Below are 26,014 nucleotides of genomic sequence, written 5' to 3' on the forward strand. Positions count from 1 at the left end.
CCTTTGAACATCAAGAACTTACGCTAAATGTGACCTTCAAGTGTGGCATTAAAACTGAGCCAAGTCCCTTGGGAGCGTGTCGACATTGCGACATAGCATCCGTTTGACGGTTCATCCTTTCGACACGGGTGAATTTTAACCTGGTGAAAAGCTAACCGGCCGATGCGGGTGAGTAGCTAACCTGCCGACGTGGGTGAGTGTTAACCTCTATGCCTAAACCTAACCCAAACCCTAATCCTCAGTAACTGTGACGTGGGTGAGTAGCTAACCTTCCGACTCCCTTAGTCGAAGTGATGGGACGTAGGAATAGCGAAATTTCCCCAATACCTTGACCCCATCCTCTAAATTATTGTAAGGTATGACCACAATGTTGTCACATCTGAGGACATTGTGGCCTGTACCTGGACGTCAAGTACACCGGGCATTCACAGTTGATGCTGTACAGTCCAGAATGTCAGCAGGGGCATAGCATTCTTTGATCAGTGGACAACCCCTGTTTAGACGTACCCACAATACGATTCATTTCCAAATACAGTCTGCAAGCTTTCCCCGATTAGTGCTGGCAAGACATTTCACGCCTGGCTGGGTTTTTGCTTTTCACAAATTGCATCTGTGAGCTTTGTGGTCATGCATGAGCATTTTCACAAGCATATCGAATGGATGCAAATGCAGTTTGTCACCTCTCACTCTTTCCAACAATACTGGCAATATATATATAAACAAACTAATTGAGATGGACGTGGACAACTGGAAAGCTTGCACCCCATTCCTTACCAACCATTACGTTATATAACGTGTCAGGAATGCTGATATTGCAGTTCTTCCCCAGACACATTCACCTCAATATGTTCCACAGTGAATTGCTGCAAGTGAAAGAATCCCATTAATTTTTTGCATAGAGGATTTTATTATCTCCTATAATCCAAGGTAGACTTCACGAGCTACTGCACATGGTTGTAAACAGTGCAATATGCTCCTATACGACATGGCCTGTTTATGCAATCAGTCTAGTTAAGAGTGAAGGAACTACTCATTCCATAAACATAAATCATTGTGCATGTCTTTCCAATGTCTTAAACCAAAGTAATAGTTTAGCTGTCTCCTTAGGATTGCAGGTTTTAAGTATTTCTTCATGACAAAAACAAAACAAAACATGTTTTTCTTTTAACCTATTTAGACCTGAGGCCAATTCTAAAAACGCCTTCTAAATCCTGACCTTTTATTGAAAGACTTTGCTATATAACTTTTGCTATATATAAATATAGCAACAGCTAATGTTACACAAATTTGGGTTACCGGATTGAAAGGTATAACGACGAATAGGTGTTCCAGGACTAAATGGGTTTTAACCCTTTAAGTGCCTATCCCGAACATGTTCGGGATATTCGGGATCAAAAACAATTTTTTATTTGCTATTTTACTTACCCCGAGCTGCTTGGAGCAACGTGGGTGGTCCCGGCTCGCCCAGCGCTCACCAACGAGAGACGCTAGATGCTCCGACGATTTATTCCATTGAAAATGGTTTAAAATAAAGTTTAGAGCCCCCCAAAAAAAACCTCGGTACCGGTACCGGTACCGGGACGTATTCCAGGGTGCCTATCCCGAACATGTCCGGGATATTTAATAAAATGAATTATTTAATCGGAGGCCTCAACGAAGCCCCGGTCTAGACGTCCATCCATGCCCGGGACTTAGACTCGGCCATCCACGGGCCGTATTCGCGCTAACGGCCGCATCGCGCCGCCCACTCCAATAATAAATCACATCTTTAGACAGGATTTTCTCCGGATTGTGTTCCCAGACCCAAAGAGAACGTTTTTTGCGGCTGAAATAGCTTTAGATCGGGCTTCTAAATGGGTTAGCATTTTGGCTAGCTTCCTCCTCTCGTCACCCATAGCATTGACTGGAGTGAAAACACAAGCCAGTTGGGAGAGGGTCGACGAAAGCTATAAAGAAGGTCTATGGAGAAATTTCTGGCACTCTAGCGCCCCTTGTGGCCGGATGGCACTGTATGAGTTAAAATATGCACACCGTTCTTGTATCTTCGTCGTTCTTTGTTTTGACCCGAATCAAATGTTTCATGGTCATCATTATTCATGTAGCTGGCTGGCTTGATTCCAAATGTCTATGGAGTAAATTAATGTGAAATTCCCTTGGAGCGCTTACATATTTATAGATGGTACAAATCACCATCACTCAGGGCGACACTGCATATCAATATATTTTCTACACAAACTCTTGAGAGAGAACAAAAGTGCCACTTTTATTGAGTTGTGTTACAGCATAATCATTTGGAACTCTGCTGTACTGACATTGGGCAAGGAGATTCTACATAATCACATTGTTACTCTATAAATGATTCTTAATGGAAAAGCAATCCCCCCTCTGCGTCGCTGTGTCTCTGAAAGGGCATGATACAAAAAGTAATTGGGAGGGAAATGCTCTACTGTGCGCTTTGCTTTAATGATCACCCATAGCTTGTAGCAAAAATGCTAATAAACAGCTTACATCTGGGAAGAGAAAAAAATCTGTCAATCTTTGTCAGTCTCTGCATAATATGCCAATGGTCAATACACGAACATGTGAAATTTCAGATCGATTTGCCAATTGCATGTGCCATTTCAGATGGATTGGTCAGCCCACTATAATGAGAAAAATGCATGTGAATGGGTAAGAAACTTAATTGAGTGTCGGAGAAATGCTAATTAACAGCTTAAATTTGGGAAAGGTGAAAAATCTGCTCCCTCACTTCCTGCATATGCCAGTGGTCGATGCCCATGTGTAATTACAGATTTATTGGTTAACCCACTGAGGCGAAAACTGGACGAGTTTTTTTTTTCCCATTTTAGAGTAAGATTTCTGTTCACCCAACAAAAAGACTTCTATCAATTACACACCTCATGAATTCTTGAATTCATGTAGATTGTTTTGTTTTTGTTGCATTCCTGAGCCAATAATGTGATGACCGGGTCATTGGTCAGTAGGAGACTCAGGGGCGTCACAAGGGGGGGAAAGTGGGACTGTTCCGTGGCCAAATACATATCATTTTGCGGGTCATTCACATGAAAATGTTTGAGCACCATTGACACAAAAACATAGGTTTTTCAAAAAACCTTCAAAGAATTTTCAAGATTTTTCAAAAATAGCAGATCTAAAAGCTTGCAGCGCAGCACTCGGTGCCGCGATTTGAGCTTGTATATCTGCTATTTTTCAATAGTTAAAGCACAAAATAACGCAGTGAATCCTTGACCCAGCAGGGCCCAGAATTTGGTGCGACACCCCCGAGCAGACTCAGTGGAGACACTTTGAGTCTCCTGCCAAATTATTGAATTAGGAATGCGACAAAAATGAAATAATCTCCATGAATCCAAGGCTTCATGGTGTGTGAAATTGAGAAAGAAAAAAATGGGGGTGATATGTTATTTGTTAAGTATCCCCTCTCTCGCTCTTCCTCTCTCTTTCTCTCTTTCTCTCGCACGCACGCACGCACGCACGCACGCACGCACGCACGCACGCACGCGCACACACACACATGTTTGTTAACATCGATTATGGGGACCTGCGCGGGTTTGCATCGATTATGGGGACACCACTTTCCTGTGGTCCCACAGGCCTGAAAAACTGACTTGAAGCCAACGTCATTGTATGCAAATATCGGACCTGTGATTGGCTAGTAGTGTGTGAATCTCTCATTCTCCCATTCTCTCACACACTCACACAAAAACTGCAGGAAACATTTTTTTTGGGGGGGTCCCCACTGTGTTAACACACCTGTCATATGACATGAAAACGCGAATTGAGGGACTTGCTTAAAAAAAGCACCAGACACTCAGCAACACTGCCCCCTATCTCCCTGAATGATAATAATTATGGGGACCTACGATTTTGTCCCCACTGTGTCAGACGTCCCCAGCATGTGAGTGTGTGAACATGCGTATGGTCCCCATAAGTATAGCTAGACAAACGCACACACACACACACACACACACACACACACACACACACACACACTCTGTATTGTAAACACACTGCATAAGCAGACACAACATGGCTCCAAGCACAAGGCAGGAGGTGAAATTAGATCGTACATTGTTTAAATTGCTTTTACTTTTGCACTTTTAAGTGCACAAGTATTTGACACTGCACTGCGCTGCTCCACCGTGTTGAGAATTAGTTGGAGGGCACGGACAAACAACAGCCCCTCTAATTAACGAGACTGAGAACAAAGCAAGCCAGCAAAGAAATAGCATAGGTCAAATCTGCATTCAATGCAGAAACTATGGTTTATTTGTATTCCTGACTTTTACCATTTTTGTTATGGAGAGGATTGATGTCTGTTCTACACCTGTCCAATTACTCCACATCCTTTGATACAACTTAAACGTTTTGTCTGCTTATGGGGATAGAGGTAAACCATGTATTCTCAACTTCTTTTAAGTTCATTCTTTAAAATGCATTGTTCCATTTTCATCTCTGCATTCCGCTCCTGGCTGAAATAGAAGTTATTATTAACGTCAGGAAGATCAATATTATGAAGCTATGCAGTGAAAAGTAATAGAAACTGCAGCTTAGGAGATTTTAGAAAGATGAAATGAGATTCAATTCAATTACACTTAATCTCCTATAGAATCAGGTTAAAATCTGAAAAGAAATTATACCCCGGGATGGACTTGAGCTCATTTTAGTTTCCTTCTTCTTCACTTACCCCAAACTTCAAAGCAGAGCAGGAGACATTCTTGGCCTTGCCTATGACGTGAAACTGGGTTTGTGGAGAAAAAAAAACGAAAAGACTAGTCTTAAGGGACCCTTGCAACAATTCTGGGGGCATCCTCTTCAACGGGGAACACAAACAGCCTGTTTGACGCAAGAGAAAAGAGGATCGACTTTCCTCCAGAGGCCTGCCCTCACACAGCAGGCTACAATTCCTCACTGATATATAGAGTGGTTGGTTGAAACGGAAACGCGGTCACAAATTCCTCACTGGAGGAGTGGTTGGGCGAAGCGGAAAGTCGGTCACAATAATAAAGATACCACACAGGGTCCCATGGTACCTCCTAGTGTTCTCACACTGGGAGGAATCCTACCACCCGTGGCGTTCAGGTCTTCATCATCATCGTCACAGAAACAATCAAGTGAACATCACTGCACACTTCATTTAGACATACAGTACAGTACATGAAAGACAATCTATATCAACAGCAAATGACGCCCAGTGCTGGAATTAGGGGCATGGGGGCCCCTGGACTTGAGTTATTTGTTGGCCCTCCTTACAGTACAAAATGATAAGCTTTAAATACTCTAACATACTGTATGACCAGAACACATTCATCCCAATGGATTATAGTGACATAATTTAAAGCACGTGAAGAACAAAACAAGGCCATTCTGGGGGGATGACAAGAAAACTAGTATGCAATGAAGAACAGCGAGTGGTACCTACCTACCAATAAGTTAATAGAGTTATGAAATACTAGCATACAGCACATTGCATCATGTGCACACATTCTAAACAGATTTCTCTTATTTAATCCCTGTGTCATCAGTCACAAGTGTACAAATGTAAATGTGGGGTTTAGCTGCCTGCACTACACTCACTTCCATTCAAGAGAGGGAGGGAGAGAGAGAGTGTGTCGCTCTCCATGGTGCTTAAATTTCAGATCCTTTTTAAACGGGCAATCCAAGACAGGTCTGGCCGTGATGGTAAATGGTGCATTTATATAGCCCTTTTATCAAAGGCACTTTACACGGATTGTGCATTACATTCACCCATTCATACGCATTCATTAAGCGTCCCGCGAAGCTTGGCCAATGTAACCCAGGGCGCGTACAACAAACTTGTACAGCAAACTTGCACTGCCGGACATTTCCCCTGATTTGAATCAGTTATGCATAATTGCATTAACAGTTTTACTGACAGATGTTATTATTTATTTATTGGGTCTGGTGCCAGCAAAAGCACCTTACCTTTGCGACGTTATAGACAAAGATCTATTCATTTTTATTATTATTATTATTATTTCTCATTACATAGATGTACTTTGGCTATACTGGCAGTAGAGGGCAGCCTCATGCAAGAATTAATGTGAAATGGCCGCGGTCGGCTGCCATCCGTCCAGACCACTGGATCGCTACAGAGCAATAGACCCAGAGAAAATAACAAGGAAGTGTTTTGTTACTCCATTGATGCTAACGTCCAGTGGATTTTATTTTTGAGAGCACTATTATGGGAGATGTGTTAACGGTACACACCCGCACGTCAGTTTACAGACATCAAAACAAGGTAAAAAAGAACGAGCCAAAGAACGTACTATTGGCGTCGCGCCGGCGTGAAAAATGGGGCGAACGGGAACGTCCAAAGCGGTAAAAGAGTTAATGACCTACATGCTATGCTGACAAGCTATGTGCCAGGTATTCCTGCTGGCAGCATTTTGGGCACATTTATTTATCTATTAAAACGTCTGTTTTGAATTTCATTATATCTATTTTGAATTAATGTATTAGTTATTTATTTTGAGTAGAAGGAGAACACAGCACCACCGTTAATGTCACACAACCTCTAGAGGGAGCTTGCGGCAAGTTGTGCATCCCATGGGGCCCACACCACAGTTTGCTATACTCAAAGGCAAATCAAGGTGCTTTACATACAATGTAACAACAAGGCTTAAAAGGGCAAATAAGGAGGAATAAAAATCAATAAAACAGAAATAAAGGGAATAATGTTCAAAGTCATTTCTGCAATAACCTTTTTAACTGTTAAATTGATCTTAAATCCGTATTACTCAAAGATTCAACTTAAATTAAAGTGGGGTTCCACTCTCTTCTTCGATAAGAGCATTATTCACTTGACCTTCTTGTACACTACCTGCAATAAACTGTATTATGAAACATTTTAGAATCTCATCCTACCCTTTCAGTTCTTATAGTCAGTTCTAGTGTGAACAGTGAATTACAATTAATGGCATTAATTTTCTTTGGTATAGATCAAATAATTACACAAACTGTGTGCTGTCTGAATTAACAAACTTGTCACTTGTATAGATGTGAGTAAGCCTTGGATATATTACTCATGCCATGCTTTGACCTTTATTGGAAAGAGCACAGGGGGGCTGTCTAGAAATTGTAGGCTTTCTAAATTACCTTGATTATATTACCAATGGCTTTACCTCATTACTCCTCCCATGCATTACTTGGTAATGCCACAGTTCATATAGTTCAAGAACATGCGGTCTGTACCTTGAAATTCACTACAAGCTGTTCTTTCATTCTGAAAAGGACTCCCAGGTCTATTTTGAAAGATAATGGCTTGTGCATTTTCACTTAGGCCTATCTATTTGCTCACTCAGGCTTGATAATGGGATCTAATGGTTCTGAAACGAGCCTCTGCTACACCTTCAAAAACAATAACAACACCCCACAAATAAGCCCACAAAGAACCTGTGACATATTCCTCATCATCACAATGAGGAATATGTCTATATTTATTTGCGTCCGTGTTGCACAGGAGGGACAGCCGCACCTGGCATAAATTAATGGAACACTTTCATTACCATAAGAAATGAAATACTTTATTTTGTTACTTTTATACATTTATACATTTTGTATTAAGTAGCGATGTAATAAGCGGGATAATTGACGGTGAGCAGGTCATTGTTGAGAAATAAACCCAGACGGTGTGATTAAATCCTGATTAAATCCTTTTATAATTGGGGTGGTTGTATTTTTTCTCCCTGCTCTTGAGACATTTAGATTGTGTCTCACCTAGACATAGCCTCGTACCCGCCCTCTTCCGGAAACCATTTCATTCCTCCTGGATAACGGAAGTTGGTCGTTTACTAGGCTAACCTAGACACAGGATCTGACACAACATTTGACCTGATGGTCAAGATAAAATGTATCCCCTGAGCAAGCAGGTAGGCTGTATTAGCTCAATGGTGAAAAGTTCAGCACTTGGGGCGCCTGCTGACCTACCGGTCCAGACGCATACCACATAGGCTCTGATGCCTGACAGCATGTCGTGGGTTCGAGTCCCGACAGGGATGGATTAACCCCCGCGAGGGCCCCTGGCTGAATTTTTTTTAGGGCACCCCCCACCCTCCACCATAACCCCCCCTCCCTCTCGACGCACACTACCCAGCTCGGATTTTAAGCCATGATGATCATCTGTGGGCCAAGAAAGCACCTGTAGACAACATATTAGGGGCCCACAAATATAAATATTTAATTAATGTATACATTAATTTTAGTAAATTGTCAGTGACCACGCCCAGTTCCGCCAAGGGCCCCTGAGAGCCAAGGGCCCCTGCCAACGGCCCCACCGGCCCCAATGGTTAATACAGCCCTGAGTCCCGATCCCGACGACCTTTGCTGCATGTCACTCCCCATCTTTCTCCCCATTTCCTGTCAGTTTACTGTCCCTCTTATCAATAAAGTCATAAAAGCCCAAAAACAAATCTTTAAAAAAAGCGCTTGCACAGGAAACGGGTTCAAATCCAGGGTAGAAGAGAAAAGTTACATAGTGCAGCTTTTTCTTTTTATTATTATTTATGGCTTTTTCTGCCTTTATTGATAGTATATACCGGTAGATAGACATGAAATGGGGAGAGAGAGAGACGGGGAGTGACACGCAGTCACGCAGCAAGGATCGTCGGGATTGGGATTTGAACCCGCGGCAGGCTGTCAGGCGGTTCCTAGCCTAGGTGCCGGACCGCAAGGCCAGTAGTCCAGGCTAACATAGTGCAGCTTTCGTCGTTTTTTTCCAAAGACACATTACAATAATTTGTGAAGATGAGAAAATGAATGTCTTGTTCTTGAACCTACAGTACATTCTGCATTTTAACGCTCATAATAATTAATGCTTCACCCTCACAGACAAACCAGCTTTTATTTGTTAATATTGATTGCCCACTGGCAGTTTTCATGAACATTCAATACAACCACTCTGAAATAGTGTGACTTATCTGTTCAACCCTGGTTCAGATCTAACGTAGCAAATTGACATGTGCGGGCTGCGGGTGGGCAGGCACAGCCTGAGGTCTAACTTGTTGGAATAACGGGAGTCAAATATTGACTGATCCAAGTATATTTTCTCACCTGAAGCACCTCAAAACTAATAAGAAACACACCTGGTCATGAAGGGCCATGCTAAACTAAAGATATATTGGTTGGCTCAAATCTTTCATTTTCTCTTAACCCAAAGGCTCTGTGTACTGCCGTTTTAATCCACAAGATTCAATTCCCTCTGATGTTTATGATCTCTGACCCCCACAGACGTTTTTATTATAGTGTCAGGGTGCTTCTTTAACACTCCTGTACTCCTAATAAACATTTACGCTCCCAAGTGAGATGACAGAGCTTTTTTTTATCAGTGAGGTTATTTCTCTCCTGTCGGATTTGATCTCATACCATCTGATTTTTGGAGGTCATCTAAACTGCCTTTGACCAAAGACCATGTACTTGCATTTTGCTTCTTGTACCTGTATGACTGGAGACAAATAAAACTTCTTAGAGATTCATTGATACAGTAGACAGACAGACTGACAGACTATGATGGGATGTGGATGAGTACTGTTAGATCTCTGGCAATTTAATTTAACCAATAAAAGTTGTATTTTTCTTTCTCTATTGTGCGGTTATCGTTCATGTAATCAATTTGACTAGAATTGATTATCCAATTTACCCTCAATTAGAAATTGATTTTGAGTATCTGTGTACGCCCTTATTGCTTGATTCTCAAATCTCAATTTCATAAACCTCAATCTCTTTAGAAATTAAACCCTTGTACTGTTTAAAAAAATATGCCAACTTTTCTCATTGATCTCCAGTCAAATGTATTAAAAACGACCCCCATTCCTTACTAAGCAAAATATATATCCTATTCCAAGCATAACAAATCAAAGAAACAACAGCAGGATGAGTTCATTGGTTGCATAACAAAATTGTATAATGATTACTCAACATCTCCTTCTCCCTGAATTTTATAAATACAGTAGCCTATAGGCTACAAATGCAATTATAATATTTAATATTTTACAACTGCATTTATAATCTACTTACAACAGACTTACAACTCAAGAGTTCTCGAAGTCATTTTGTTCATTCATGAGATGTCACAGGCTGCAGGGCTAATAGACTTTACTTTTTATTTATACTAATAGTGTATGTTTCCTCTAAAAGGAGACTGTAAAGCATGTTCTGTTTTCTGGTGATGCATACATGTATTGTCTCCTCTCCTCTCCTCTACTGACTGCTGCCAGATAAGGTGTATTTCGTTGAATGGCTTGTCACAGCATTACAAGGTTTGCAATTGGGGTCTTTCTTCCATTAGGCGTATCTGTGACATGCTCAGTCCGGCAAATCACTTTCTAAAACAATAAATAATCAATAAAACATTTCACATCTGTTCCGAAATGTTCCTAAAATATCATGACAAAGCAAAGCATAAAATTAAAAAAATATATATTTAAAACTACACACTTTCCATTGACATAAATGAAAGAATGGGGACTTTGTCCCACTGCATAACTCTGCCCCCTGCAGCAAAAGAGAAGGGTTTTTCTGGTTGGCCAGTCAGGGACCAATCAGAAGGCTGACAAAGGTTGAATTAGCCAGCCTAATTAGCAGGGTCACGCTAATGACAGCATACCATGTCTGATAGTAAAGTTTGCAAGAGTTGAGTTCTAGAAATAACTCTCTTCTACCTATTCCAGGGGTCTTCAACAGGGACCCCTAGGGGGTCCTCGGAGTTACTAGGGGGTCCTCCAAATCTTTGTGTGATAGAAACCTTTTTCTCCTTTTTTTATATTAACCACTTGAACCCGAACTTTAGCAAACAATAGCAGGTCTATTTTAAGAGGTTTGGTGTAGAGGGGAAAAAGAGCAGACTAAGTTCAGAGTGAAAGGTCAAGTTTATTAAGTATTGACGGTTCAAGTGGTTAAATATCTGAAAACACAAATTGACATGAATCCAAAATACACTGATGATGTGCTGTCAAACGATGAAACTGGAATCTATGAACAGGTTGAGGGGGTTCCCTGCTTCATCTCTCTCAACTAAGGGGTCCTTGGCCTGAAAACATTGAAGACCCCTGTCCTACAGCATTGCTTGGCTGAGCATTTCTCTCTTCACCTCTGCTGTGTGTTATGGTGCAAGACTCAGCAATACTGTCTGATGCTGTCTGAGCACTGTGGCTCTGGGCTTTTCTACTCTGTCTATTGTTGACACAACAGTGCATAGAATATTGGGATTTAACTCACTCAGGATAAGACCATCAGCTATAAATTATTAATGTATAAAATGTGATTTAATACAGTGTACATCAGTGGTCCTCAACCAGTGTTCCTCAGGTAAATGATGGAGAGTTTGTAAACAAATGGACCCCTATCGATCTTTAACTCTTGAGAGAGTAAAATGAAACCAAATTGACCCTTACGGGTCCATCTGGTTTCATTTTACGCTCTCAAGAGTTGAATGATTGATAAACATCCGCATTACTTAATTTACAAGAAGTCTACTCTACACAATTAGAGGATGTAGAAGAATTGATATGTTATATAAGCTTTTGCTTGTCATCTCTCCTACCACATCAATGCAGCATAGAACTGTGGACAAAATCTGGTCTGAGAGGCTAAATCTCATCAAATGGTGGTCTGTGGCTCAAATGCCGAACAAATAATGGACCTTGATGTGAAATGGTTTGAAGACCACTGATGAGAAGTGTATACTGATCTGTGGTATTTCTCTCTCCAGGAGTGTCCCAGTGGTGTGGTCAATGAAGAAACCTTTAAAGATATCTACTCGCAGTTCTTTCCTCAAGGAGGTACAGTACACTGCAGTATTATATAAGAAAAAGAAGGTGCGCATCAGCAATGGTTTTCTCAGTGGAGTGCTAGACCTAAAGTCACATTTACATAAGAAAATAGGAATTAAATTCCAAAAAGGTAGCACATCCCCAATTTTTAAATTAGGAGGACAAAGTACTCACATTTCCACTTATTTATTGGCACACACCAAAAAGGAACGCTTGCACGTTTCGGCTAAGAGCCTGACGAAGGCTCTTAGCCGAAATGTGGAAATGTGAGTACTTTGTCCTCCTAATTTAAAAATTGGGGATGTGCTACCTTTTTGGAATTTAATTCCTATTTTTTATGTACACTGCAGTATTCTTGTCTATGAGAAAGAAAGACAAAAAGAACACACAAAGATTTAATTCTCAGCTATGCTCCACCAGTCAAATAAAACAATACTTTGAAGTTCTAACAAGCCTTGATTTGTTTTTATGGGTTATTGTGTGTCGTGCAGCTTGAAATGAATATTCATTATACTTGGCCTTTTATTGAAAGTAGCCTCCCGGGGTGTTGTTCTAATGCAACAGAGGAATGCTTCCCAGCAGGCCTTGGGGTATACACACAGTTATTGATTTATTGTTGTGCCATGTATTTGTTATTTGGATTTGGTAATACTTTGCATGTTTGTTGAGATTAATGTTGGTTATTTGGTTTATTAATTTGTTTTCATGTGCAATGGTTATGAAACCATAGGTGATGGGGGTGGCTGTGGAGAAACCCCAGCCCCTCTTTCTGTTGCATTAGGCTGCGCTTTGATGGATCCAATTTTATTGTGAGAGGCTGCTACAATAAAAAATAGTTTGGCATATACAGCTGAAGACATCAACCTCTCGTTGGTCTGAGGGCACCAGCACACCCAAGTTCGATCCCGGCTGGGCCCCCCTGAGTTGGTGTCGAAGTGTTGAACCCCTAATTACTCCCGATGTGCTGTTTGTTGTCTTGCATGGTTTCCTTCACCATCGGTGTATGAATGTGTTTGTGAATGGGTAAATGTAATGCACAATCTATGTAAAGCGCTTTAGATAAAAATGCTATATAAATGCACCATTTACGGTGAGATTTCACTCTGGCATTGAGAGGGTGGTTATCTGGCAGTGGTCTATCAGACCACTGCCAAGCAGAGATTTGGCCAGCCTACCTATTAAGAGGATGCCAACGATCAACTGATGTCCAGAAGGGGAGAAAAGGAGACTTTGGGAACTTATTGCCGATGCTGATCGCCCATTCCACTACCCAGTCCAAGAAGAATTGGCCATGCAGGCTTTTATTCATGGGACACCGCACCGCACTGACTGTCTTCGGAAGCATATGCACCTGTCTGGCCCATGGATCGTCTCTGATGCGCTATGAGGGAGAACTGGCAGAACCAATTCTGCTCGGTATGCCCATGCACGGTATGCCCAGCTTGTCTTGGTGGAAGATGACATGGAATGCCAAGGAGATGCAGCAGGCATCTCCAGTTTTCAACCCCCAGTCACGAGGAAGCAATGAGGCATAGGAGGGGGAGGGGCTACCACCCCCAGTATGGCTGCTAGTAATTCATAGAACCGGAGCATAACTCATAACTCTAACCATGGCGGCATTCAGCCTCGGACGCAGCCTGCACTCTTTTTCATGCCAGCAGCTAGAAAACGGCACCACGACAGTGCATCAGCCCAGCCAGTCCTCCAGGGCGCTATGAGGGCAGCTGATGAGGGGACAGCGACGCCAACCCATCCAGATGTCCAGGGTTCTACAACGGGTAATCGGGGCAGGTCCACAAAGCCTGGCTCTACTTCACTGACAACTGTCCGTCCAGCCTCCACTAACACCAGTACCACCAACACCACCAACCCAGGGCCCACCAGAGAAGTCTCTGTGCAAAGCTGTGCAGGAACTGGTCCAGAGGAGCAGTGAGGAACAGCTGCAGGGGCTACGGGAACACTTCCTTTGAAGTTGTAGCCTTTGATGAGGACTGCACCCCACGCTAAGCTGGACCTGACTATGAGAACTGCCGTTGGTCAAAAGGGCAGTTGCCAAACAGAAGGGAAGCTCTGTAAGCAAATGGACTGGGCCATGCATGCACTGTGCCGGCAAAACTCTCTGACGTGGTCTGGATCTGATCTCACCAGCCCAGAAAAGTACCGGGTGGACTTAGGGAGACCTTCCACACCGGACTTGTCTCACACAACCTGCCAACCACACAACGAGAGAGAGAGAGAGAGAGAGAGAGAGAGAGAGAGAGAGAGAGAGAGAGATGCAGCCTAGAGTGATGTTCCCTCAGCTCTCATCTCAGAAAGTCATGCAGGAAGCTGCTTTGATAAGCCAATAATACTAGAGAGAGAGGGACGGACGGACGGACGGGAGGAGAAAGGGGAGAGAAGAAAGGGGAGAGAGGGGAGAGGAGAAAGGGGATGAGAGTGAGAGAGAGAGAGAGAGAGCTAGAGAGACAGACATGTATTCAGCCTGGAGTGTTCTCTCAGCTCTCATCTATGTAAAGATTACTTCTCAATCCAAGGAACAAGAAAGACATGCATGAAGCTGCTTTGATAAGCCAATAATACTGAAAGACAGATGATGGCGAACTCTAGCTGGCGGCACACTACACTGGAAGCAATGAAGCATATCATAAAGCATAAACAAGTGTTGTCTCTTAGTGGTTGTTGTTTTCCTTCAAAGAACAACTTCTGAGAAAGTTGAACAAAGAAGCTAAAGTCTTCCCCTTGGCTTTCTGAATGTGTGAGTTTGTTTGTTACGCCTAATTTAGCCTGCGTCATATGGTTGTTTCGCTCGATGAAAATAAACAAATTTTTTTATTTACCCTGAACAACACAGTTTAAGTTACTAATCAGTTTTTAACCATTTTGTTTCCAGTATGCAGCTGATAAATATTAGGGATTGTGTCACTATAAGTGAATGCATGTGTTTGTCTTTCCAGATGCATCGACGTATGCACATTTCCTCTTTAATGCATTTGATACGGACCACAACGGATCTGTGAGTTTTGAGGTAAGTTTAGAGATGCCGTTTTACACTGTAGTCTCTGAAACTAATTATATTTCACCACAGCTTCATTGCTTGACTGACAAAAGACTCATTGAGGACAATGATGTCTTCCCCCAGCTCACCCCGGCATATGAACTAGTCTTGGCATTCTGTCAGTGTTGCCAAGGTTCACGAGAGAAACAAGCAACCAGGTCTATGAAAGCAAGACTAAAATAAGCGACACTCAAAAGAAAAAAAAGACAAAAGTGAAAGTTGTATTTTAGGCTACAGAATCGTACAGATGCAATATATGTGCTTCCGTCAAACACATGGACATATTAGACATCTCTACTATCCCTTCGAAGTTATTTGGTGTGTGTGTCTGTCTGCACTGGCAGAGTGTATGTCCTTTGTACAAGGCATTCTTGTACTTCTGTTATTTTAGGTCTCAATATCAGCTTTGGCCCCCTGACTAAGACATAAAAAAATAATAATATAATTTTCATGTTAATAACAGAAGTTTGTTCTTTTGGCTCCATTTAATGGTCGAGATCAATTTGATATGATTCGACTGAGTGATTTAGCAACATTCTTAATGTATAAGGCATAATAATTCAGCTGTAATTTGGGGTATGTGCTGATGGTACTTCATCCATATTCATACAGTATGTAGGCCTATGCTCCTTTACAGCCTAGATGTTATTTCTATCTATATTGTTTTCAGCTTGTATTTTTTTTGACTAATGTGTAAATATCTACAGTAGTATACTGTTGCTGCTCCTTGCAAATATGCTGTGTGCTTGTGATGATTGATGACGAGTGATGCTCGCGCAAACATAAAGGCTCAGTGAACGCTCTTTTTTGATTGCAGGATTTCGTTATGGGTCTCTCCATCCTGCTTCGAGGCACTGTGCAGGAGAAGCTCAACTGGGCATTTAACCTCTATGATATCAACAAGGACGGATATATTACTAAAGAGGTACTTAGGGATCATAACGGTATCATCAATCATATACTGTACCATGTGGATGGATCGTTGCTGACTCGATCATGTGTCACTCTCCACGCGCTAGATTGCCAAGTGTTATTGGATCCGGTGTCGGGAGTGTGTTTTTAATTAAGAGTAACATTTCTCCTAGGAAATGCTGGACATCATGAAGGCCATCTACGACATGATGGGGAAATGCACATACCCAGTCCTCAAAGAGGAAGCGCCCCGCCAGCATGTGGAGATATTCTTTCAGGCAAGTCTGTCTTTTGACAGGCCAACCCCTATTATGTTTTTGATCCACACTAAAAATCTCTTTGACAAAAAAAAGCAGATCTACAAGCCCACAACGCATCACAGCATGATGCACTGTGAGCTTGTAGATCTGCTATTTTTGGTGAATGTTCCCACCAAGTACTGTATAAAGTTAAAAGTTAAAATGTCCTTGTGACATAAACTGTATCTTGGGGATAAAGGTTTACATATCGTCCTTGTCGGGTGGAAACCTTGTATGTCCAAAACTGTTTGTTTTCTATTTATCATTTTTAAAAGGATTTAAACTAGTGAAAACAGCCGATCTACAAGCACACAACCTCGCGCCGCGAGGCGTTGTGTGCTTGTAGACCAGCTGTTTTCACTACTTTTGTGCGATGGCCTTGTATGATGAAGCAGGGCTTTACTTTGTGAAAGAATTTACACATTTGAAACTTGGAGATACAAGGTTTCTGCCCGACAGTGACGATATGTATGAACGGTAATAATATGACATAAAGTTAAGGTGCTACAAAGTGACAATATGATTCAGGGGTGCCGTGGATTCAACAGTTATTTACAGGGGTGACTGAGCCAAAAAGGTTTGAGAACCACTGCCATACGCTACCTCCATCATGGATTCAGATTGACAGTAGAGTTTTAGCTCTGGGATTTGGATTAAACCGGGAAAAGAAGCTCTGTAGCAAACAGAGGTTAATGACACTTAAGCCCTATTCATGTCCTATATTGAATATTTTAAATTGTTCTGAACATTTTTTTAAACCTTTTTTTTAATAACCAGCTATAATGATAAAATACCCCAAATAGGGACACTACGTTAAACATAGTTAAAATTCTGTTTTTAACTATGTTCTGTTTTTAACTATGTTCTCCACAAATAAACACATGCAATAATATTGTGGTTCAAAAATCACAGTCACAATATGAAGTGCTACAATATGTCGCATGACAAATCGGGAAATATTTTGATTTAACCACATGAACTCTCGTATTCCTATTCTGGGGTGAACAATTTCACGAAAAGAATCCATCTGCAAGTTTACAAACAATGCATTTCACACTCTTATTTGAACTGCATGTGTGTTCTTGTAGACACAGCATTCTACGTGCCTGTTCATCTTCTAATCTGCCCTTCTCTCCAACAGAAAATGGATAAGAATAAGGATGGCGTGGTAACCATAGATGAGTTTATAGACTGCTGCCAAAATGTAAGTTTCGCCTGAGTTGGTGTCACAGTTCTTCCAATGTTTGCATATTAAGTCGTTTCTAAATATTTAATTTGTTTTGACCGCAGGATGAAAATATCATGAGATCAATGCACCTCTTTGAAAACGTCATTTAACTCTCAGTTGACTGCAGAAGCTCTGGAAAAGACCATCAATAGCTGACTTGGACTCATACTGTGTAATAGTGTACTATGCAGACTTAAGGACTTTTGAAAATAGATAATATATTGTCCATTGCAGTTGGCCACAGATGTGAAAGGGTATCAGTCATGGTATCAACGGCTTGCCACCCCAGAATTAGATTGAATAATAGATGTAATCACTTGTTGAACTTGAGTCACATGAAGTAACATAAAACAAGAAGCAAGAAAGTGTGGGGGAAAACAAAGGGTTAACTCGCAGTCGCTTGGTTTAATAATTCTTCTTCTCTGGAAAAACAAACTCTGTTTGAAGACTGGGTTTCTCCATTTGTCTCTGGAGTGTCTTTTTGTTTGAACAACTGTTCTGCAGACTGCCTCAGCCCCTGATATTATCAACAGAATATAATAATGGTTTTACACAGAAGTCAGTGTTTTCTCAGTAGGTTTGGTGTTGCTCTGGATGATGAGCACGGCCTGTTTCTACCGCGTACAGTTGGCAACGCTGACAGGTTGTTTCGAAAGCGAGTGAAATCACTGTGAATTTGTACACACTGCATTATTAAACAACTTAGTCAAGAATGAATACAAACATTAGCGTTATATCGGTCACTTTCGACAAACAAGTAAACTTTTTAGCCACCGCTTGACACTATTCCAGAATGTTCTTATAATAAGCTCAGTTAACCGATGTGGTCTGTCCTGTGCTCTCTGAAGGACGTGTTTGGAAAGAGAGAGAGAGAAATATTTACATTTGTTCCATTTTTAAAACTGTACATATTATAGATAATGCTATAGATAAGAACTCTATGAGAAACCTTTCAACTTTGTTCATGTTTACTTGCCAACTAAATAATGAGACAACGCAAAGATTGTGTTATGTCAGAACGGACAGAGGTTTATCAACAGAAGCACACAGGTAGCTATATATTTATCATGGGTATATGAGATTAGAAGAGGGTATCTTTGACACAAGATAAATGCTGCTTTTGATGTATTTCATTTTATTCCTGTACATGTATATTCTTCCCTGTAAAGATTATGTACTGTGTACTGTCTATCGATATGTTGCATTTATGTTTTCAAGCACTATTTTGGAGTTTACACAATGAGTTTATTTATATGGTATTATGGTCGTCATTGTACAAAAAGAGGGTTGTCCATTGTACAGTATTACACAAAACGTCATGCTATGATGAATGTGATTGAACTTGTTTGTTTATGTACCTATGTTTCTTTTGGCAAAAGGTTGACGGGGTGAAGTTGTCACGCTTTATTCTCATCCCTTTGGTTGTTGGCATTTGGCAATAATTAATGCTGTTCTCCATTTCCTCTTACTTTGGACATCTGCCTACATCTATCACACTTGATTGGCTCCTGCTGTCTGTGATTAGAGCTTTGATTGCTTTGCCCCCTAATGTGAGCCAGCACATTGAGTCATGCTAGATGGACCTTTCATTTAATGTATGACTTATCCTTTTACTTGTGGACTACTGGATGGACCCATTGACATAATGTGTGGACACACTGTTTTGTAAGTAAGCTATTAAGTTATTCAGTCTTTCAGTCTGTTCTGCTTTATTTTTCTTCACTGAAACAGCTCAGTGGTAAGACCAACATCAATAAAGGGTAATTTATACTTTGGCATGCCCTTTTTGACAAAGGTCACTTGACAAAATGTACTACATATCTGCATTTTGATGGTGCAAAGAGTTATAGATTAACTTCAAAACTAGTGTTTGGGGAGGAATCCATCAAGTTTGGTTACAAATTTGTATTTAATAATGAGAGAGATTAGTGATATTATCATCTATGTTACCTTGGTGTTATTCTTGCAAATGGATAAATTACTCTAGCTCATAATGTATATTTCACCATCTATGGTCATACATTCAATTTAATGACACAGCCTGTGCCATTTCACTTGTTTTTCTTTCCCTCTGAAAGTAATTGGTATGTTTCCAGACAAGAAAGAAAGCAGGGACGTGCAGTGCTGGCCATTGGGAGAAGCGGGACAACTCCCGAACGGCCGCTTCATTCCCGGCCAGTCCAGGCCGGCCATTAGGAAAAAATTAAACTGTTTGCACAAAATTAAAAATTAAACTGTTTACACAAAAGTAGTGAAAACAGCAGATCTACAAGCACACAACGCCTCGCACCGCGAGGCGTTGTGTGCTTGTAGATCGGCTGTTTTCACTAGTTTAAATCATTTTTAAAATGATAAATACAAAACAAACGGTTTTGGACATAGAAGGTTTCCACCCGACAACGACGAAATATAACTCATGTAATTGGCCCACTGGCTTGTCACTTGTCACAAATCTTTGAGTAGCAGCAAGGCTATATAGAGAGATCTCTCTCTATTACGCGCAATGAGGGCCTCTCCAACTCTTTTTCCCGGGCTGAATCAGGGGCCCAGCACGTCCCTGAAAGAAAGAGGAAAGAAAACCAAAGTTTAACCAAAGTCCCACAACACTTACTGTATCATCTTTCCTTCATATGAAATAATGAGGTTAACTTAGCAGCAACTTAAAAAAAAGAATGAAATAAAATTATTCAGAGATATTGTTGCATAGTAGCTTAACTGCGATTATAAATTCAGAATAATCTTCTAATTTCTTGACCAATTGGTTACACATTCCTACATTTTCCTGGTGCTTCTATCTTTTTCATTGGACAGTTTTTCATTGCTACTTTGGTCATCAGCCCCATGCTGATCAGTGTTACGTTTACCCTGAGTGTACAACATGTAATCAAATGAAACCATTAGGGGTCCATTTGATTACATTATTACACTGTTAGAGGTACAGACTGATCCTGGGCTCCCCAGAGTTGGTGTCAAAGTGTCCTTGAGCAAGACTTGAGCAAGATGCTGAACCCCTAATTGCTTGTGCATCTCAATAAGTTATTCATTGATTTGAGACATGAAATAAATAGCAATCTTGGATGCTTTTTTAATGTCAATGTTACGACTTTAACTTAAACTTGGATTTACAGCTTTGCTTTACACCATATCTAAGAAGAATACTCCAATACTTTACACTTAAGAAGAAAGGACATGGCAGCATGAAGTGCATGAGGTACATTTTTATATTTTCATTGGAGCAAAAGTCCTTAACCATTAGACTAATGCTAAGTTCAGTCAGCCCATTGCATTCTGTTAATATCCTTTTTATATGGTTTAGCTTGCAATGATTTAATTTTAAGTTGTTAAACAGATCAATCAATGTGAGTTCAGTTCATTTCATCCAACACCACCACTTGACTCTAGCTACTAGTTATTTGGCGCCACCTTGTGGTACCAAGTTAAATAAAACTAATTTGGTACAATCCAAATCCATTTGTCAAAATGTCTGTACCCTTGAAAGAAGTGGTTGATCAAACAATATTTATTTCTCCAACTTTCTCAGATTTCTCTTTTTTCCTCACCTGACACATTTATGGATCTAAGGCCTCTTTCATCACTGACTGAATCAGATTTGTTGGATACTGTGCAGTACATTATGTGCAAATGAGAAGTTGACCAGCAAGCAGCATGTTAAACGTGTAAATTCTGGATAGTGCTACCTTGGATAAAGTACTGTAGTTTATTTGTTTTGTTTTTTTGCGGGGACCTGTGGGAATTACAGTACAGAGCCATGCATCTACAGATATAACATCTATGGTGTATAGTTCTGTCAGTGTAATTTTGTCAGGTGCATTTTATAAGAGAGCTACTGTACAATAAAAGATTCAGAATGTTGCATTTGTTGAATTGTTTCAATTCAAGTTAATATTTACATTGTGGCATATCATTTATTTAAAAGGGACAGTTCACCCCCAAAATTACTTTTTGTCTATCGAATACTCGCCCCATGCAGACTCGAATTCATGTTTTTCAATCATTTGAGGAGACTCTTTGTGCAGCAGCAGTACTAGCCTTCAGATAACAGCGTGCAGTGTTATATCTAGATGGATATAACACCGACGAAAGCCTGCGCGCTGTTATCTGAAGGCTACTGCTGCTTCTTTATTAAAAAAGACTCCTATTTAATGTGAGTGCGGAGTGTATTTCTCTTCATATGTATCGCTGGATTCCGCACCCAAGAAACCCAGAAAACCCCTCGGACTGTCACGAGTTGAGCAAACCTTTATTGAAGTGTCTCCATAGGGAACCACTGCTGGTCATCAAAGTATTATGTGATAGAAAAGTAACAATCCTTTTAACCCTGCAAGACCCGAATTAATTTCTACTGGCCAAAAAGAATACAAAAAAAATCAGATGGTGTTGTAGGAGTCCTAATCACAGGAAAATGTAACGTTAAAAAATTAATAATGTTTTTGTAAGGTTTTATAGCCATAAATCATAAATCATGCTCTAATTTGCATTTTGGGGATATTTTTCACAATAACACATGTACATGTTCTAGACATTCTAATGATCACGAAAAAAAATATTACAGGCATATTACTTCTGTTTTTGTGAGGAATAGCTTCAGTTAAAAAGTGAGATGATGTTCGTCCAGACGCTGGAATTTCAACTTCTCTGGGAGGTGTGAATGTCAATCTCTGTGGGGGGTATTTATATGCAAATATCATGGCCAATGGCATTGTAGTACTAAACAATAGGATGTAATGGTGACGTTAATGTGAAAAAAGAACAGGAAAACTAATAACATTTTTTTTTTAAATGATTTAAAAAAATGTTGCCAAAAAGCAACGCTGGGCCTTGCATAGATTAGATAAGCATAGATTAGCATGTACCCAAAAACATATTTATATATTATTGAAATAAGATTTCTCTGCAGTGCTGTCGCAAATGTAATGTTGGTTGAACGGAGACAAAATGCCACGTATGATACCATTTATTTAAAAACAATTCATACGATTCATCATTTCAAATTGGGTTTGGATTATAATGTACATGGCACACCAATTCCCAAACTCTCAACCAGGCCACTCAAAACACCAGCCATTCCATCACAACAAGTCCTTTCCAGTTCACCTTCCATCACTTAGATCAAACTTGGCCAATAATAAAGGTACTCAAATTACCTGAGATATGTTTGCATACAAACGCAATGTATTGAAATTTGGTTCATACAACTCTAGGTAGGACAACAACATCTAACCAACATATTATACCATCTTGAGGGAGATGGTAAAATAATACAGATACACAGAAGTGTGCCATTTTATGAAGAAACATGAAACTGTTTTGTAGCACACATGAGGAACAGCAAATATCTATTATATATAATATCAATATCAGTAAATAACACAATAGCAATAACTCGTTTATAAAACATTGAAATCAAAAAGCAAGGCATACAGTATAAAGCCGTTACTGTATTAAAATGTAAGATTGAAATGTTGAATCTCTTTGTTACAGATAAAGTGGCCAATTGTCATTGTAGTAAAAAGGCAGTAAGACAGTCTAACCACGTTCACCCTGGCATCCCTATTTTGGGCATATTATGGGCAAAGATGTGCCCTTGAAATTAGCCGATCTACAAGCTTACAGCGGGGCCACGATGCCATGCATTGTGAGCTTGTAGCTCGGTTATTTTGATTATGAAAAGGGGCTTATGTGGTTAAAAGCTGAATCAGGTACTGTACACCACTGGTTCCCAAACAGTGGGTCGGGACCCATTTGTGGGTCGCGGACCAATTTTTATGAGTGACGAGTCACCCTTTTATTTTTGGTTCCCTAATTTTTTTTAAATGATTTCAAAACATTTACAAAAAAGAATCCCCCAAAAACTATTTTCAAAATTAATAACACATCATTGAAACTTTTTTTTTTTTTTTTAACTAATTCCATAAAAAAATATACATCCATGAATTAGAGTGGGGAAAAAATACTTAAGTTTTAAGTAGTGAAAATAGCAGCTCTACTGTGAGCTTGTAGATCAGCTATTTTCACTAGTTTGGGTCCCGGAGAGACATAACATCTATTTTATGTCTCAAGCTAAAAAAGTTTGGGAACCACTGCTGTATATGTATTAACACTGCTGGGCACATGGGGTACAAAACCAGTGTCCAGATAAAAGCATGGTGACGTCTTTCCCACCCATGTCAGCTGGGATCTCATTCATGAAACCTGGCACATTTAGGGACAATGCAAGACAAAAAGTCTTGAAGGGGTGAACAAAATGCTAGAACGAACATCCCCAAGGACTGTGAAATGCGAATTACTGTATTTCAGAAGAAAACGAGCACAAGGCTGTTGATGGTGTTATTGTTAATGCCCTGTGTCCTATGACATCTCTCAAATAGTTTTATTTCAGCATTTATAGTCAACACTTAACATGAATTTACAACTTAATGTTTCTAATATATATATATACTGTATATATATCTATAGTTTGAGTGAACACCATTCACACAGCGGCCATTTTGCGCCTTAAATTGGCTAACACATTGTTGTTAAGTTACATTCTGCTCTTAGGTCACACAACTGTGTAACACATAAGAGCAGAATGGCCGCCGTCTGAATTATGGTCCCAAATAACCTCTTGACTTTCTACCTCTTTAAGGATGTGGGCAAAGACCGATGGCAATCAGAAATGACTCAAAAGAAAGTGCACAAGGCGTTATTCAAAGATAAGCCACAGTCCAGAGAACTGTGTAATAAGGGGTTGCTGAAGGATTGTTGAAAAGCTCTCCCTCGGAAAAAAAGATTTTTTTATCTCAAGGTACTTCCTGGTCAAATAAAAGTTAAATACAATAAAAAATAAAGGCAGCTTCGGAATGTTCGGATGTCTGAGTCTCAACAGGCTCCTCCCCCCAGGTTCCTCCTTCCCTTGACAGTGGTTCTCAAAGTGGGGTCCTTGACGTGGTTCCAGGGGGTCCCTAGCTAAATGATTGCTAGTTAGGAACCAAAAGGACCCTTACTGGTCCATTTGGTTCCATTCGTACACTCTCGGGAGTTATGGTGATCCGTGGTCCGAATGCATACCAATCTGGGGATCCTTGAAATCAAAAGGTTTGAGAACCACTGACTGCTTTATGTAATCGAAGATAAAGACGAGGAATTGCCAGGAAGCGAGGAAGACTGACCCTGCGAGCCGTGTGTGTGTGTGTGTGTGTGTGTGTGTGTGAGACCGTGTGGGTAAATGGTCAGGTGGGCACTAGGGACATCTGGGCACCTCGATGTAAAATGTTAAATATAATTGTGAAAGAAAAAAGTTGAAAAGTTGAAGGATAAAATTAAGTCTGTAATGATATACCGTGCTTGTTCACATCATGTATACTTTACATTACTTAAAACCATTTTTCAAATATTTCATTTTTGAGCAGTGCTCCTGGAACAAGCAGAAGACTCAGAGATGTGGTAGAGACTTTTACAGACTGCCCTAACTAGAGCCACACACGCACAGTCGGAAACAGTTCAGGCTATAAAACTGTGGACACACAAAAAAGCTCCTCTTAGAGGAAAGGGTAGTGAGTAGTGACTCAATTGTTCTTGAGTCAGCTCTAACATCTGGCTTTGTTCGGTCAAAAGCCGACTGGAAAACGTGTTCAAAAATGTCCGGGGCTTAAGTAAACTGAAGCGTGGCCTACATCTGGCCTAGATATGGCACAAACGGCTCAAAGTTTGTTGTACGCCCAGGGTCCCATCGACCAAGCTTCGCAGGACATGCTGTGATTGGCTAGTGGGACGGACGCTTGATGAAATTAACTCATAAATAGCACCGCTCAACAACATTAACATTTTGGACAAAATAGCCAATTTTACATCTAGGTGCCCAGATGTTCCTGGTGCCCACCTGACCTGTATCCACTGTGTGTGTGTGTGTCTGTGTGTGTGGCGGGTCAGTCACTGTCACCAGTGGGAGTTAGGTGAGGAGCTGCCTGATCTCCCGGTGCACGTAGCAGAGGAAGTCCATGTAGGAGGCTCCACCGTGCAGACCCTTGTCTTCCACCAGGTACTGACGGAACAGCATCTCCGGCTTGTCCTTCTGCCTCACTATCTGGAGCTGTGGCAGAAGAAGTCATCTCATTGTTTAACCCATTCAGGCCGGGAACACATTTTGCTGTTTGGGAGGGGCTTACAGTACATGTACAGTATGTAGCAACATATTTGTTTTGTAGGCTAATTTCTGATTTAGCCCTATTCTATAGGTTAGGCCTAAATGGGTTAAAGGTGATACACCATGCATATAAAAAGTATTTATGTCATATTGTTTATGTCCCCAAAACGTTTTTCAAAAGGTTTGAGGCTAAGTTACCACTCCTGAATAGAGAGCCTCTCTCATTTTGGAATGGCTCTCAGAGCATTTTCAGCTGCAGTATAAAATTGGCCTGAGGGGGGGGGGGGGGGGTGGCGCAGTTCTGCCCGTTGTGTGTGCAGATATGCACCCCAACCAAACACTACACGAAAAGCCTTATGTCGCTGATGTCGCTGACATCAGCGACGGCAGAAAATCTGGACGGCCTGTTTTGAGAACCCGTGGGATGCTTTTAACCTCCGCCTTCCCAAAACCAGAGAAAGACACAATGGTCAGAAATGGGACTTTGTGAGGATAGAAGGTGCTAGTGGGACCCCAAAAAAAGGTTTTAAAATAGGAAAAGTGAAATTTCATGGTGTATCACCTAAG

General features: G+C 40.7%; 2 protein-coding genes across 3 annotated transcripts in view; one reads left to right on the forward strand and one right to left on the reverse strand.

The window, feature by feature from the left end:
• Window positions 1–17,411, forward strand: part of kcnip4a (potassium voltage-gated channel interacting protein 4a) — a gene marked incomplete at both ends in the record, with an annotated part of 55,926 nt that extends 38,515 nt beyond the window's left edge. The window contains 6 exons of the mRNA XM_080741883.1: window positions 11,747–11,816; window positions 14,762–14,832; window positions 15,680–15,787; window positions 15,948–16,052; window positions 17,215–17,277; window positions 17,364–17,411. Of these exons, the coding sequence (XP_080598009.1) occupies window positions 11,747–11,816; window positions 14,762–14,832; window positions 15,680–15,787; window positions 15,948–16,052; window positions 17,215–17,277; window positions 17,364–17,411 (465 nt within the window). The remainder of the gene's footprint in view (window positions 1–11,746; window positions 11,817–14,761; window positions 14,833–15,679; window positions 15,788–15,947; window positions 16,053–17,214; window positions 17,278–17,363) is intronic.
• A 4,847-nt stretch (window positions 17,412–22,258) lies between these two features.
• Window positions 22,259–26,014, reverse strand: part of sec24d (SEC24 homolog D, COPII coat complex component) — a 42,713-nt gene continuing 38,957 nt past the window's right edge. For both annotated transcript variants that reach the window (XM_080742350.1, XM_080742349.1), the window contains exon 23: window positions 22,259–25,393. In XM_080742350.1, the coding sequence (XP_080598476.1) occupies window positions 25,253–25,393 (141 nt within the window). In that variant the 3' untranslated portion in view covers window positions 22,259–25,252. The remainder of the gene's footprint in view (window positions 25,394–26,014) is intronic.

The sequence above is a fragment of the Nannobrachium achirus genome (assembly GCF_963921795.1).
Source record: "Nannobrachium achirus genome assembly, chromosome: 14".
NCBI classification, from domain to species: domain Eukaryota; kingdom Metazoa; phylum Chordata; class Actinopteri; order Myctophiformes; family Myctophidae; genus Nannobrachium; species Nannobrachium achirus.